This window comes from Melanostigma gelatinosum, assembly GCF_949748355.1.
Source record: "Melanostigma gelatinosum genome assembly, chromosome: 17".
Taxonomy (NCBI): domain Eukaryota; kingdom Metazoa; phylum Chordata; class Actinopteri; order Perciformes; family Zoarcidae; genus Melanostigma; species Melanostigma gelatinosum.
Window position 1 is genome coordinate 10,064,844 of NC_136650.1, and position 16,700 is coordinate 10,081,543.

General features: G+C 38.8%; 1 protein-coding gene across 1 annotated transcript; it reads left to right on the top strand.

The window, feature by feature from the left end:
• Nucleotides 1–13,109: 13,109 nt before the first annotated feature.
• LOC306791769 (CD59 glycoprotein-like) lies at nucleotides 13,110–14,701 on the top strand (the record flags this gene model as incomplete). Its single annotated transcript, XM_079288642.1, has 3 exons — nucleotides 13,110–13,167; nucleotides 13,893–14,000; nucleotides 14,541–14,701. 3 exons carry the CDS (start codon nucleotides 13,110–13,112, stop codon nucleotides 14,699–14,701), a joined length of 327 nt encoding a protein of 108 aa, XP_079144768.1.
• Nucleotides 14,702–16,700: the final 1,999 nt, after the last annotated feature.

Below are 16,700 nucleotides of genomic sequence, written 5' to 3' on the forward strand. Positions count from 1 at the left end.
AAGGGTTAAACACCAGGGCAAAGGCTCAACCATCAATGGAATCCAGTCCAATTTGATCCCAGGATCAAGTCGATCTGGAACATCCTACATTCACCAGTGTGTGGTAGATTGAAGAGTAAGGGCACTTGTGGAGGGACAGAGAATGAGTGACATCACGAGAGAATGAAAGGAACCCTCTAAATTAACACGAAAGGTCGATGAGATGTTCAATGATCTGTCAGCTGATGCTTTCATCAATGGCCTGCGTTGCTACATATTGAGGCTCAGTCAAGCAAATGAAGCGTAACCCAAGTGGCAACCTCCAGTGCTGAGAAATGAAGCCAACGCAAAGGTGACAAAAACTGCAGGTCTTCAAATGGCCACTTGAGTTTGGTTCCAAAAGCGAATCAATCCCCATAGTGCCCCATGTTAAAACGCCCAACTTTTCAGCATAAATAAACAAAAACAATTTCTATTCTATAGCTAATTTCCCCCTCATAACAAATTTCCAATTCTACGGGGCGTGTATTTTTTTTATATAACTCACCCGTTTAAATTAAGGCTCAAAGTTAGGCTTAGTTGAGGGTGTGGTCGCTTTGAGCAACAGGTGAGTGCTGTCTCAGGTTGCTACCGGCTATAACTCTGCTCTGCTGTGTCAGCGCCTCAGGTCCACCAACAATCCATCTCTTTGATCACAGGCTGTGTCGTCACTGCCAAGATTGAGCCGGCTGTTGCCGCACACTTTGAGCTTCACTCCTGCTCTTCAGAAACCAATGGCCGATGTTACGGAGACTATACGTCCATATTTTATACTTTTTCCAAGGTACCAATTTTGTAGGTGCCAAAAATGTACTAAATGCAGCTCTAAGTAGATGCTGAGAGGCAACCTTTCTTGCAAAGGAAAAATTTGATTTGGTCTTGAACAAACCCCATGCAAATCACACCATGCGTAATCCAATGCAGTATGTATGCCTGGCGAGAGGTGCCCACACAGAACGCATAGGCGGACGGCCGCAGGCGTATAAATCAGGCATTAGATGAAATGATGCCACGTGCTGTGCCGTGGTTTCGGAGCACGTGCCGATTAATCCAGGAAGTTTTACTCACAAGACAATTGGTCTCCTGAGGCAAAATACATCGGCCTTTATCACAAATTACATGGGTGAGAAGATCTGTAATAGATTTTACACTCTTTGGCCAACAGGTGGTTTTGTGAGCATATAAAGCCTCAGGAAATGAACCCGATTGCGAAAACAATTAGCTGGAAATGCTTTATGACGCTTCATCTCAGAATCCCAACTTAGATGACAAGCCCTTAAAAAGTATGTACCGTTGCATGCATTCAATTGGGACACGCTACGTGCTCATAACATGGCACCGTGAACTTTGACCCTCTTGCTCAGTTATCTGCTTGCTTGCATACTGTAAAATGTGACCGGAAGTAGTAGAACATCCTGGTATTTGCATATGTATTGGGACATTCTAAATATTTTTCTGGCACAGTAAATAGTCTGGTTGTATGGACACTGGAACACACAGAGAGTCTCCATTTACTGTGTGAATCTTCGCCAATCCTGTCAAACCCACAAGTAAATACACGTTTAAAGTAGTCTTCAATGTACTCACAATATATTTCCATGTCAAGTGTACAGTAACCAGCCAAAGAGCCAAGTATCTCATCATTTTGACTTTCTATCTCATAACTTCGACTTTCTATCTCATAATTTCGACTTTCTATCTCATAATTTTGACTTTCAATCTCATCATTTTGACGTTCAATCTCATAATTTTGACTTTCTATCTCATCAGTTTGACATTCAATCTCATAATTTTGACTTTCAATCTCATAATTTCGACGATGTGGATATTTTTATTATCAAGTCTAACTTTAAAAAAATTTTTATTTATTTTTTTACTTTTTTTTTTTTTTGCTGGCGGATTCGCGGGCCACATGAAATGACGTGGCGGGCCGCAGGCCGGGAGTTTGAGACCCCTGCTCTAAATGGATCGAGATGCTATTACGAAGCAAGAACTTTGACTGAAGACATAAAGAACATTTTGAAATACCAGAAATAATTTAGTGTGACAAATGATACACATTTTGTAAAATGTATGACAACATTTGGCTGAGGTATTTGGAATAAATATGAACTATCATTGCTCTTATCACCCACAGTCAGCAGGGTTGATTCAAAGAACAAATGGTACAATTAAATCAAAATTAAGAACACATATCTTGCCGAGGCGAACCCATTTGTTCGACAAGATGAACATATGGGAGAAAATAGGTTAGTGGTGTCTGTAAGAAACAAAAGGGCTCAGTGGTAGACCTAACATCACGTAAATTGATACATTTAGACAGCCAGGGCTATGTGGGATAAGGGGAACTATGTTTTGCTTTGCTTTGGCTTTAATAATAATTCGTCCATTATTATGGTGGGAAGTTAGGCAGGTCAGCCCATCTGGCAGTTTCAGTCAGTCTGTGTACATAGATGACATTGGGGTCCTTTGGGGAAATCAAATTGCTGCAGGGTTTGAAACAGTACTATTTTGGTGGGCAACAATACGTAGAGGGGTCAAGACGTGCTGCTGGCGGAGAGGGGAGGGGTCTGCAAAAATGTTTGGTTCATCTTGATTGTACTTTCATACCATGTTTGAGGAGACTACTGCAGCGATAAATTTATGTTGACATGACTAAACAAACTCCAGTGTACTTACAGATTTCCTAGCGGGATGGTGAGGAGCTGGGAAGTGACGATTACACTGAACTGTAAAGTAATAATGATTCGTATGTCGAAAATCGAGAGATGATGATTGCAGTATTACCTGTAGCCAGAGATGGGCAATAATACATCAAAATGTATTTTGATACAAAATACAAAATACCCCTCAAATAAATGTATTAAACATAAAATACAAAATACTGGTGCCAGAAAATGTAACAAAATACAATACATGTATTCTGTATTTAAAACATAGGAAATACTTTTTTTCTGGATTTTCCGTCTTCTCACAATTTGGTAGAGCAGAGCATTGCAGGTTTGGGCTATATAATATAATAATAACATACTATAATTATATATAATGTACACAAAGCTCTGGTGAAGCCCACAAACAGGAAGAACAGTCACAGAATGTCAGTGTAACTAAGCAAAGCTATTAAAAGACAACAATTTGATTGATTATGTATATATTTTTATTAATGGGACTTAACAGCCCATAAACCTGCAGAATGTATGAAATAATACAACTAAGAATACTTTCATATGTCTTTTAAATCAAATAAATTGGATATTTAATGTTTTTTTGTTTTTTTTTAAACAAATGGACATCTACTGTCATAGCCTGGCTAACTGTGAACTATATTGTCTGCCAGTAATTGATATGGCATTATGACATTCACATTGAGAAGATACAGCATAACTTGTAATACAGTGAGATTAGATGGTCAGACGTCTCTTGATAAGGTTATCATGAATACAAGCTCCCAATCTCCCTCTTCAGCTAGCTAGCTACTCCACTGATAAGCTAACTTGCTAAACACTGGCTATGCACTAGCCTAGACAGCATGCTAGCATCATTAGCATGTTAGCATTGAGCTTGATATTATAACCATCACCATGTATATACAATAGGCTATGTAGCCAGACCCAGACATCAATTATACATCAAGCTAGTTGACATCTGTCATGATGAATAAAAGATAAAATATTAAAACACTCAGATACAATATTTACGTTGACAGACAATCCGTTGAACTTGAAGATCTGAAGACTGAACACGTGAACTGTTTTTTGATTCGTGGAGAAAGTATTTTGAGTATTTTAAATACAAAATGACTCCACTCTAAAGTATTTTGTTACAAAAGGCCCTATCAAATACAAATGACAAAATACTCAAAAGTAATTGAAATACGTATTTCAAATACAAGTAATAGAAATACTGCCCAGCTCTGCCTGTAGCTGATAAAGACAGTACACCTGCTTTTTATTCAATATGTTACTCTTCATAAAATCAGTATGACATTAAAATACGTGTGTTCTTGATTATATTCAATTCTTATTGATTTTGATGTTTTTGCGTTTATGCTTTCACTTAGTTTGATTGGACATTTATGAATTTATTGATTTATTGATTGATTTTTATTGGAATTTATACTGATTGTATAAACAGGTGGGAATGTTGGGAAATATCTAAATGACTAATTAGTATGCGTTTAAATGATTAAGGAATGTTATACATTTAACAGAAGCTTGTGTCCTCTGTCGTGTTTAAGGCCTGTGTCCTTGTGTGAACTGTCTGGGACACCAGGCGTCTTCAACAAATGTTTAATCTATTAAGAAGCAGTTGATTGCCGAAAGAACACTTCAGCTGTTTGTCCTGAATAAGAATGATAATAAACTTGTAGAAAGCGTCAACACTTACGCAGGGCTGATTTGCGACCATGATCTACGAGAAAGTGACCTTTGTACTAGAACGAATTGTTAAAGTGTCCAGATACGTAGACGCCGGTGTGAAATGCAAAATGTGTGTGTGTTACCCTGTGCCAGCCCACTGCATGTTGCTTACTTAGTACAAATACCAGAAGCTCGGATCTTCGAGTGGTCGTGATGTACTGTACATCCTGTATGTGAATCAACTCTGTCTCCTTCTTTGCAAATAATAAATGTCCTGTGATTCATGATTTTTACACCAGTCTCGAGTGAATCTTTCTACCATTAACTCTTATGTTGGTCGATGACATTGATGAAAAACAGAATAAACTGCTTTAGTCCATCAGTCCAGTCCAACAAAATGTCCAGTTGTAATCTTCCTCCAACATTGACAACCTCATAAAATGTCTATACCAAACAACAGTTTAAATGCAATCATGAATTGAATGGCAAGTCATTTTCCGCAGGTAAACTCTCCTGATAACCTTCATTCAGTGATCAGGCAGAACCTTGGTGCCTTATCATCATTTTCTTGCTTTGGTCTGCTTAATCTTGGTGTGATTTTTGACCAATCCATGAGTTTTGATGCTCACATTGGAACACTGACTCGATCCCGTTTCTTTCTTTAAAGAGGCATAGACAAATTTAGGTCCATTGTGTCAAGAAAAGAAATGGATGTGCTTGAACATGGTTTTATCTCATCGCGTTTGGACTACACTATTTCTCTTTTTACCAAAATTCTGCTTTCCTCTGAAATAACTGCTGCCTGTAACCTGAAGGCATTTCATAATAAAAACCTTACAAAGTGTCAAACAAAAAGAAAAAGACAGTTATTGGTTAATATATTGTAATATTTCTATGTTTGTCATGTTTTTACTTCATAATGTTGTGTGTCATGGTTTCTCTGGACTTCTTTTTTATTTTGTAACATCTGCCTCATGTGTTTGTGGTTTTCCCTCCTTTTTTCTGTGTATCACCTGTTTTTAATTAGTTTCGTCAGCTTTGCTCTGTTCCCATTGTTTCAATCCAATCAGCTTGCCCTCATGTCTTCCCACCTGTGTCTTGTTGTTTGATTAGTTTCTTGTGTATTTATAGTCCTGTCCTTTCTCGGTTGATGATTGGTTTGTCTGCTATGTTTTCTGGCACCATCCCTCATGCACTTGTATTGCGTATCGGATCCTGTTTGGAGTTTGGCAGTTTTCAGACTTTTGTTTTGTTGTTTCAGATGTGGATCCACTGGTTTTGGACTCACCAGACTCACCTCCTTTGCAGTTTTGTTTATTTAAATCAATCATCCTGCTGCTCCCTGTTTGGGTCCTGCTCCTTTTTCTGCCTGCTGCCTCGTGCAGCCGTGACAGTTGTATGTGCTGTACTATAGTCTGCTTCCCTTTGTCCACACATGAGATGAACCTGACCTCCGTAAGATCTACATTCTTTACATGTTTCATTGAATGAGTGATGTTAAGACAGGGAAAGCATCAGAACAAGAGGAAAATAAATGTATGTTACTCTCTTAACCACCAGGTGGTGCAGCTGCTCTGTGTAATCACAGCAAATAATGGATCTGTGCTGCAGTCCTGCCATACTTCTGAGAGCCCCCCAACCCCAATTCCTAAAATAAAATAAAAAAACCTCTCATAAAGCGATAGCTCAATTTGCATTTGAATGTGTACATTTCACTATTTAGGTTGATAACCAAGGTTAGCTCCTAACTTTTTAAAATGTTATTATAGCTTCAGTATAATGGCTAACACTTAATATGCTGTACTTTATTTGTTTGATTTTATTTTGTGATATTACGGTTTCAAAAATGAAATTAATAGCTATTTTGGAAAGAAAGAAGTTGTGTTTTGCTTCTGTTAGATATTGTTAATTTCGAAGGGCATATTATTCCACTTTATAGATTCAGTTTGCTACTGTTGAATGTGATAAAATATTAACCTTAACAGAATTATGGACAAATTCAAGAAGCTGTGTTAATTGCAGGAGAAGGTGTTTTAGTCATTTAACTGTTCGAATCAAAAAGACAACCAACACTAACAGTTCTGTTCAGAAAGATTCCAAACATTGTTACACATGAGTGACGCGCCACTTCATTTTCCGGTCTCAACAAATGTATAAGTCCACAGCATTTATAGTCTTGTTTTGTTTGCACTCGGTTATCTGGTGCGGTGAGAGTCAAATATTCAGACTTTTTGTAGCTTCAAGTCTGAACTAAAATCGCGTCAATGCTCGCCCGCCGTCGATCTCAAAACCACCGAAGGGAAGGATATTGAGTTGATTGGCTGCACATCACTTCACACACATGAACAGACAGCAACACACACACACACAAGCTCGCTTATGGCATGGGACTCCGGACATCTGCCCCTGCTGCACACACACCCACGCACACACACACACACAGACAGAGGCATGTTGACCCATGCACTGCTAATCTTTGAGACAAAACACACACTGTCCAGTGACCTGTTTTTACACCCCCCATCGTCCTGTCACTCTCTGTTACATCGTCTGTCATGCAAACCTGTAAATGTTCTCGACACACACATTCATCAAGTCCAACACTGTACTGTATCACCCCATGACACGCACACACATATGCAGAGTATATCAATGTACAAACACGCATGCAAACACATCTCATCATCAGAAGAAACAAACAATAATAACCAACACAAAAACAAACTCTTTCAAAAAACTCAGACCTATTTAATGAAAACTGAACATCCTCAAATCAACAAACATATATATATGTGTGTATATGTATATATATGTATGTATGTGTGTATATATATATATATATGTATATATATATGTATATATACATGTATATACAAGATATTAAAAAGGAAATACCAAATTCTGATTTACTAACCAAAATAAATGGGGTCACGTGGAAAACCTACATCGCTGGAAGCATCAGAAGATTAAACTCATGGGTCTGATATTACATTCCCATATAACTAATTAAACACTTAATACACTTTCCCATATCTCAAGAGGTTTTCATTATATCCTTTCAAAGTAAAGTAAAATAAATAAATTCTGACATTTCTCTACAGTCAACTCTAATAAAGGCATACAAATGCTCCTAAATCGATTGATGTTTAAGAAATCAATCTGCCTGCTTTGAAAATAAACTCCTTTCTCTAACAAAATAATAAGACAATATAACTGTTTGTGTACCACGGAGGAATATGTGGCTCAAAGAAAAACTTCAGTGCCAGTGTCTTTTGCACCAAAAGACATAAACAACATGAAAGCACCAGAAAAGATGGACTGCTGACTCAGATTTCAAAATCTATGTTTTTATTTTTTAACTTAATTGCTTCTAAGAAATAGTGTTTTGTGTTTTGTGTGTGGTCCGGGATTGGAAAATACTATTCCAGAAAGTATTCTTACTCTTCACCACTTGGTGCAGTGATGAAGCAAACATGAAGCGTCTTGGACAAAGATTTTCCTGTCACAGTATACACCACACACACACACACACACACACACACACACACACACACACACACACACACACACACACACACACACTTGCCCTCAGCCCCACTTTATTTCTGAGGCTGATATTTCCATTACAGGAATAAAAGCATGACGGCTAATCCAGTTATATGTTCCCTGGACGACACCCACATGTACGCACGCACGCACACACACACACACACACACACACACACACACACACACACACATGCACACATGCACAAACCTGCTGAATAACAAGCAAGTACAAAGACATACATGTTGAGAGTGGACAAATACAGACTTGCATGGTGACACACAAACATGACTATACTCAGTCATAAACACACACAGTCGTGTTTCCCAGACATTTGGGGACCTTACACTGCCTTACATTCATTTCCTGGAGACTTATCCTAACCGTAACCTAATCCTACGCCTAACTTTACCCTTACCTTCAACCAATTTTCACAAAAATATAATGATTTATGTTATGGGGACCTGCATTTTGTGCCTATAAGGAGGGCGGGTCCCCACAATGTGACCGTGTAAACAAATATACCCTGTATGTCCCCACAACATGGGTAAAACACACACACACACACACACACACACACACACACACACACACACAAATGCATCTGATTGAAGCAAGACCCCCTGTTGTGAAAGAAGTGAAACAGAGATTTCTGGAAATAAATACCAAAGATTGGTAACCGCCCCCCCCTCCCCCACCCCATTGATAATCTCACAAAACAGTTTCCTACAGAGCTGCACAGTCTTCCTATGGAGAAAAGGATTGAGGGAGAAGAAAGAAGGATCTAGTTGTAATCCTTATCACACTACTTTTCTCTCTGATTAATTCACAAAGAACACCATTTAGAGTTCATGTAGTCATCCAGATTTAGAGGTAGGCGGTGAAATAGAAGTCACAGTGTGGACGGATTCAATCCCATCATGACCACATCATATATATCTGTCCGGAAACACTGAGCAGCAGGGCAGACACTTTCCCCTTTTTTAGGGAAAACAAAAACATGTTGCCTCCACACTGACATTATGTCATATGAGTATTTTTCTCAGACTATAGAAGACGGTATAGAGACTGAAGATGGAGGGAGGAGAAGATGAGAGAGAAGTAAAAACAGTGAGATTCAGAGAGACAGAGAGTGTGTGAAAGGGGGGTATGTCCTACATGCATGGACACTCAGGTCATTCCAGATAATTATACTACCTATGGTGTTTTCTCTCTCTCCTCCATACATTCACTGTGTTAACCCTCACATGCCCGACCACAAGATAACAAGAACACACACTCTCTCTCACATTATCCATTCACGTCCTGTATATTTGAAGTTTAAATGGTATTTCGGTGCTCTTTAGCGTTCATTGATTGAGTTCATTACGTCCTTAATGAGGACACTATTTCGTCCTATGTCTAATTAAAGGGTAGGGACACCGCTTAATTGTCAGTGTCCTGAAAATGACCGGGCAAGTTGGAAATTGAGTTCATGTGGTTCCTGAGTTCATCAGGGGTAACATTTGTCTTGAGCCCAGATAACACAGAGCACACCCACACTTAGTGATGGACCTACAGAGAAGCTATCCGGTCCACAACTTTACTCTCACCGCTCTCATTGTGTCCTTGTCATCTGCAGCATGCAGCTGTTTTCAGCAACAAAGCTCTAAAAACCTGCTGTACACTATGCTTAGAGCCCAAACAAGCAACAGACACAGTTCGTGACTAGCTGGTGAACATTGGAGCATTCTCAAGAGACAAGAACCTATTTCCCACAGCGAGAGAGAGAGAGTATTAGACCTACATTCATCAGCTGGACAAAGGCATGACTCCAAATGAAACATGATATTTCTCCAAGACTGGATGTATCATTAGGCAAGTGTTTGCCAGCAAGTTCTACATATCAAATTAAAAAGTGATCATATGTCAATGGAGTGTTCATAAGTCGTTTCTGCACACCCCAAAAAAAATGTATACCTTTGTTTCGTTTGTGCTGCTGCAACATGGCCGTCCCCCATCCGCCTGGTAAAGATACTGTACAAATAACATCTACTTCAACATGTTTCAATCCCTGGATGAGGTGAGTAACTTTCCATGATGAAGCATGATTAGTACACATAGTTAGTGCAAATCTACATGCATTCAGGATTTTTTAAATATATGCTCTTTTCGTTCAGGGTGTCTTTTGGACCCTCTGAGTGAATACTACGCTGCAGACTTGTGAATGTGCACATAGATGGTGTCTTAATTCATGGTAAGTAAGCTGTTTTTAAGACTCCAACAAGGCACACAAGCGCGCACACACACACACGCGCACACACACACACACACACACACACACACACACACACACTCACACATGTTGGTCAAATGTTAACGCTTTATTAATTCATGGATTTAAATCTTAGGGCGTTGAAATATTTCATCCATGCAAATGGACAGAATGCTGATTGAGAGTGAGAGAATATAAAGAGGTGGAGGAAGGGAAGAACAAGACCAATGGTGACGGCGGAGAGAGAGGGGGAATTAAAAAAGAAAATCAGTACTTAAAAATAATAACCATGGCCTGATTGGTTTGGTTTCCTCATATTTAACTCAGTGGACTGGGAAATGAGAGAGTGGCAGAGAGGAATGGAGGCAGATTGAAAGAAAAAAAGTGAAACAAAAGACAGTGAATGAACGGAGTAAAAGAGAGGAACAGAAAACAAAGCAAAGGGGGATGGGGAAAAGAAAGAAAAAGAGAAACGGAAGCATAGAAAATGGAATATGGATAGTTCAACATAAAATCACAAATTGGCTATTTTACCCTCTTGTCCGTGTCTGGATTAATCAAACTAAATATAATCATTTGTGTAAATAAGGCAGTGAGTAGTTGCTGGGTCCTGGCTAGCTGTTTCCAGGCTTTATGACTCGAGCTCCGTACTTAACACACACATTGCACATTACAAACCAGCATTGCACTTCTATAATATTATCGGACTAAGGACGGATGGTCTTTGCAAAAAAGGACCAAAATTGATGCAGCGGACCCAGAGATGCGTCTTCTTCATCCATGCATTCTTTTTCCTCGTCACCGACAGTTCATTGTGAGATTAAACTTTGTGAATGTGATGAATTACTTGTCCTGTGGATTTGCCTCCTCCTTTGCTGTAGTGTGGATATGGTCAGTACATTTCAGGATCTCTTGACAAACTTTACATCATGTTGTCCAAGAAATTCTGACCTTTTGATAAAAGGACTGATTTTGCTTCAAGTTTTACTTTATGAGCTGCCTCCTCTGGAGGAAAACAAAGTTGCAATCACATAAAGCCACGTAGAGAAAAGGGTGTCAACAGTTTACTTAACGTCTAAATGAACGATATAGAGTCTTGCTTGTAGATATATATGCCGGCTGAGGTGTGAGCCAGTCATTAGCCGAAATAGCTGCAATGGCAAAGCAAAGTCATGTCGCTTTCGGACGTCGACATTCAACACTCTGTGAGAAAATGTTAAGCTTCCCCTTGGGAAAAATGATTCACCATTTTACTTCAAACTTCTCTGAATTAGTCATGACACTGGCCACATTCCCGAATAAAATGATTCTCTTTAATTGATTGCTATTACTCCTAGGTCGGCAAAGACACAACTTTTAAGGTTGTATTGCAATAAACTTTGTTACAGGTTATAATGTGATCTGATTTATTATTCACAATGAAAGTATCTCTCTCCCTCGATAGGCATTGAGGCTTAAACTGATTAGAAAAGCTGCAGGTCCATAAAGAAAATACTTAGTGGAAAAACTGTAACATGAACTTTGATTTCATGCTTCTGGTGCGTGTGTATGAGTGTGTTTGTGTCTCTGAACTCTGATTTCACGCCTCCAGGAGGCTCTGAAGCGTACGATGATCCGCAGAGAAACAGGGAGGAAGAAAGAAGATTTCATACAAATTCAGGATTATAAAACCCATAATACCCGGAGGAGGGTTTCGGTCCTGATTGAATGTTTATTGACATAATATCTGTGTCGCTGCTGACAGTGGTGGGAGGTTGAGTCTTTTTACAGAGGGAACATTTCATAATAAAAAACAGCTCACCTGGCAGTTTTCATTGTTAAAAGACACACAGCAATGATATTTGTTCCTGTAAATTTGGGGGTACTGGCTTTTAATTTAATACGTACATTTGGTTTTAATTATCCAAGAAACTCTAAAATCAAATCCTTTGTATGTTCAGGCTTAGATGCTGTTAGTCACAGGTTTGCTCTGATTTGAGTTTGAGTTCTGTTTTAAAGGATACATTTTGCATTATTTTACACTTTTCTCATTACCAACAATGACTAAAAGACAACAATGCTTTAGTCGCTCAGCTCCTGCTGGGCACTGACGTTTTTAGCAAACATTAGTCAAAAAATAGTAAATCGTGCTTTTATTTGGGACTGCTTTCAGGTGCGGATTAATACACATTTGGTGCTCTACTACGGCAGCAGGATGGTGTTTGTGGGATTACCAAATAAACAGATACACGTGACGCACTCCGACAGTTTGTTGGATCACAGTGCACGTAACACGGATTCATTTCAGCCTCTCTCTCAGCAGAAACGTGCTGACTCCTCCTTTTTTGTTGCACAGAGATAATACACATCTGACTTTCAGGGCCAATCCTTCTGCAATAATAGTTTAACAATAAATCCGCTGGCTTCTCTCTTTCTACTAACATCTCTATAACGATTGAATCCCCTTACTATGTACATTTAATATTCTGAACAAGACATGAAAACAATCTATTACTAATCTGTTCATTATTTCACCATATTACACAATTAGAGCACTGCATTGACCAACATTGTAGACGTCTAAATCAAATCCACACATAGACTCTGAACCCAAACAAATGGTCTGTTTACTTTCCCTGTTGGTGCCGTTACAAAAAGCCTCTTCTTCATGAGCTCAACGTCGTTTTCTTCACATTCACAGGTGAGTGTGATTATGACCGCAAAACATTGATCCGTACTTCCAAATGAATGTTTTTGTAACAATTATGTCATAATTTCTGTCATATTCTGTTAAGGTATGCAAAGTGATATTTTATTAGTTATTGACTCCCTGCACATGTTTTTCCTTTTCTATTTCTACAAAGTTCATTTCCTGCCTGTTAATCCAGCTTTGACACAATTGTGAATTTTCCTTTTTTTATTTAGATTTTCAGACGCGACAGTGCTTTCAGTCATGATGAGGAGCTCTGTGTTGTTTTGCCTGGCTGTCAGCTTTGCCATGTTTGGATTTGGTAAGAAAAAAAGGGGTTGAAAAAGGAATCAGAATTGCTTTTGCTCGCTCTTTTCTTTTTTTCTGCTCCTGAAAAGCGCAGCCAAGTGGGGCTAAATCGGAGAGATTATATGTTTCGCAAAGAGAAAACATATCAGCCTGAGGGAACGTTTTGGCACTTCACAGTGCAGCTTGCTTGTTCGGCCTCCAGTTCACACTATACAGAGTCAGTGATAACTAGTCAGTCCGAATATTTTCTATGATGTTTCAGGACATGTTTGCTTTGTGCACAGTTGTGTTGCAGCTTTTCTTTTTTTTTTACTCATAGCTGGTTTATTGACAGGATTGTAATATGCAGTATTTATGAAATACAACATATCAGGGGTATGTTTTGTCAAGGATAAAACAATAAAGTCCTGGATCATTTCTGTTAAGATTTTCACAGACCACCATTCTTCAACTTTCATATAGTTTCCAGAAAGGGAAGTAAAATGTTCAGCCATTTTGGCTGTGTCTTCTTCTGTGTGCAATAGTTATTCAGCTTCAGGGTGGAATTAATTTAACCTTTCTATCAAACAAAACAAAAATATATCACAAAACTGCACAGATCATACAAGCAAACACCTCCAATATCTGACTAATAAATACCTTATATTTGCTGTCTTGGAAATCTCATGAACATGACTTTGCATGGGGGAGCACTGACTGTACCACTTGAGACTGAAGAGCTCTGCCTGGTTTCCCCAGGCCTCTCCCTGCAGTGCTACTCCTGCCCTGATGGCCTCTCCAACGACTGTCAAGTCAAACAGCAGTGTAACCAAGATGAAGACGGCTGCATCAAACTCACCAGTGGTGGTAAGTATTGTTCAAGAACTAAACAGTGCAATATGCAACAATTGTTGAAGTCATCATAAAATGCCATTTTGAGAACATAAAATGTCTGTCTGATGCCAATGTTGATTAAATGTTTATTATATTTGCACTTTTGACAAACAGTGAAAACTTAATAAGACATAAAAAAACATTCTTAGCACAATGTCCATTCTCTGGAGCTTTCCACTGCATCTCATGGGCTTCAACAGTGGACAGAGTTTGCTCAGTTGTAATGGAAGTCTTAATAATAATAAAGCCAGTATGTTTGCAGTTAATAAATACACTGGACCTCATTGAGTGTTCTCGCATGATTTCAAATACTTTTTTGATTTATTTAATTTCTTCAATGGGATGGTTATCTTCTCGACAAATCATATTTGGAGGAAAATGCTTTTGAATATTTGTTTTATTGGTCTTTCTTTAAACTGGCCATTGTCCTTGAAATGCGAAGTGCTGGTATTGGTATCTGTTATGATTGTAATGCTCACAAAACTAATGCTGTGTCTCTCCCACTCCCACCAGAAAACACCTACACTCAATGTATAAGGTACGCAGAGTGTGACTTCATGACTCTGGCCGTCAGATATTCCCTCGCTGACTTTGAATTCGGCTGCTGTGGGTCAGAACTCTGCAATGGCCAAGAAAAAAGTGCCTTTCAGAAATTTAAGGATTTCTTTGGTTAAGAAATAAAAAAAGAGGAAAATAAATCCGAACAAATGTCGATTCTTCCATGCAGCGTGTAATTGTGGTACCACTGATGAACATTGTTCGCTAAACAATAAAGTCTCGATTAAAAATATTTTAAAATAAACTGTCTTTCTAGAGGAAGTGTACCGTTAAGTTCTGATGCTGAGGTCAGCAAAGCATCAGTGAAACATGTTTGACTGATCTTATGCCAGAGACACATAAATAAACTGAAGGTTCTACTGGTCCAGTCATGTCTTTCTACATTTATCCACACTGCAAACAATGTATTGTCTATGTTGCATCATAAAAGTCGTATTTACTTAAAACATTACAATATAAATCCTATATTTTACAATTAGTGTCATTTATCTTGAGCTGCACTTGGTGATATTCGGCATTTCTTTGTGAAGTTCCGGAACAAACTTGATTTGTATGTGAGAAGAGGTTGAAGTAATGCTACCACTTTTATATTAAGGCATTATTTATCAAGAGTTTATAAGTTGTTAACATTTAGATTCAGATTTATTGACTCAAGACTATGATTGCCCTGCATAGAGTTAGCTGTTAGCCCAGCCTCATCTCACTCCCAGTGCCTCTTGATACAGATGCACCGTTTAGCATATGAGATGCAACAGCTTTTAACTAACTCCAAAAGCCCTTTGCTAACTTGAATGGGGATAAAATAAATTAATTGTGCGGCTTTCCAAAAATCCTGAGCAAATGGATCAATATCCGCACAACATAGCGACAGAGTAGGCTGTGGTAAAGCCTATGACAATTTGATATTTGCACTCAACATGCAGATCAAATTGATCACTTTTCAATCATCGTAGAAAGTACTCGGTGAGAAAATACTGAGAAAGAAAGATCCTGTAGACAGAGCATTGAAACTGGTGAAGCATAACAGAAGCCTGGAAATATTCTGAAGAAGATCATCAAAGTCCAAGACTGTACGAGTGTCTGCTGCTGCTCTCGAACATGATTAAGATTCATTTTCCAAACAAGCTGATGTATTCCCCTTCAGCCGATTATAGAATAATGTGACGTTTCTGCTGCAGTGAGTGAGAACAATGTCTAAATATGTTGACTTTAATCAAAAGAAGGACAACATCTGTAACCGGAAACAATATGTGTGTGTGTGTTATTCTAAGGATGTCCTCACAAGCGACAAAATAAGACTGTGTGAGGACATTCACTCTGGACAAAAAACACATTTTTAAAGTTAGAAAGTCGAGGTATTATACGAATCACTCTATGTGAATGTGCGTCAAAGAAAGTGATGCTATTTTATGCAAAGTGTGTGTGTGTGTGTGTGTGTGTGTGTGTGTGTGTGTGTGCATGCTACAACCCTGTCCAGGTGGCTAGATAATTAAAAACATTTCTCACACTTGAATTTACATCGAAATCTCAATGATAACATCTGGCTGAGCACAGGAGGAAAATACCAGGTGTGTGTGTGTGTGTGTGTGTGTGAGACTGAGAAAGAGCGACTAAATTGAGCTGTGTTGGGTGGAATCTGTGATCTTTTGGTGATGTAATTAGGATATAACAAAGATTGATTAATGAGACGCATTAAAAAAATATGCTGGCCGCCTTTTGAATTTGCATCCACTTGCACGTGTACAATACCAACAAAACAGGACACACTCACAAAAAACAATGCTCCATAGCGCCACTAGTGGTCAAAAACTCCCCATGGTACCTTTAAACTGTGGTGCGTTGAGCTCTCGAGGTAATCTTGCCACAAGAAGGAAAATAATAGAACTAGAGATCCATCTTGTGATGGGGTCACACCAGCTGCAACGCCATATCAGGCCATGGGTTGTAAAGCCCCCTTGCTTGGACGACGGCCAACTTTGAACTCAAACTTCATTTTAACCTCAACTACACACCTGTGTGGTTTCGTGACTGCATCTTATGCGGTTGTGATGTTACGCAGTGACAGAATATGATCACTCGCACAAGTTGAGAACAATACCGTTGCTGTCGCAGAGT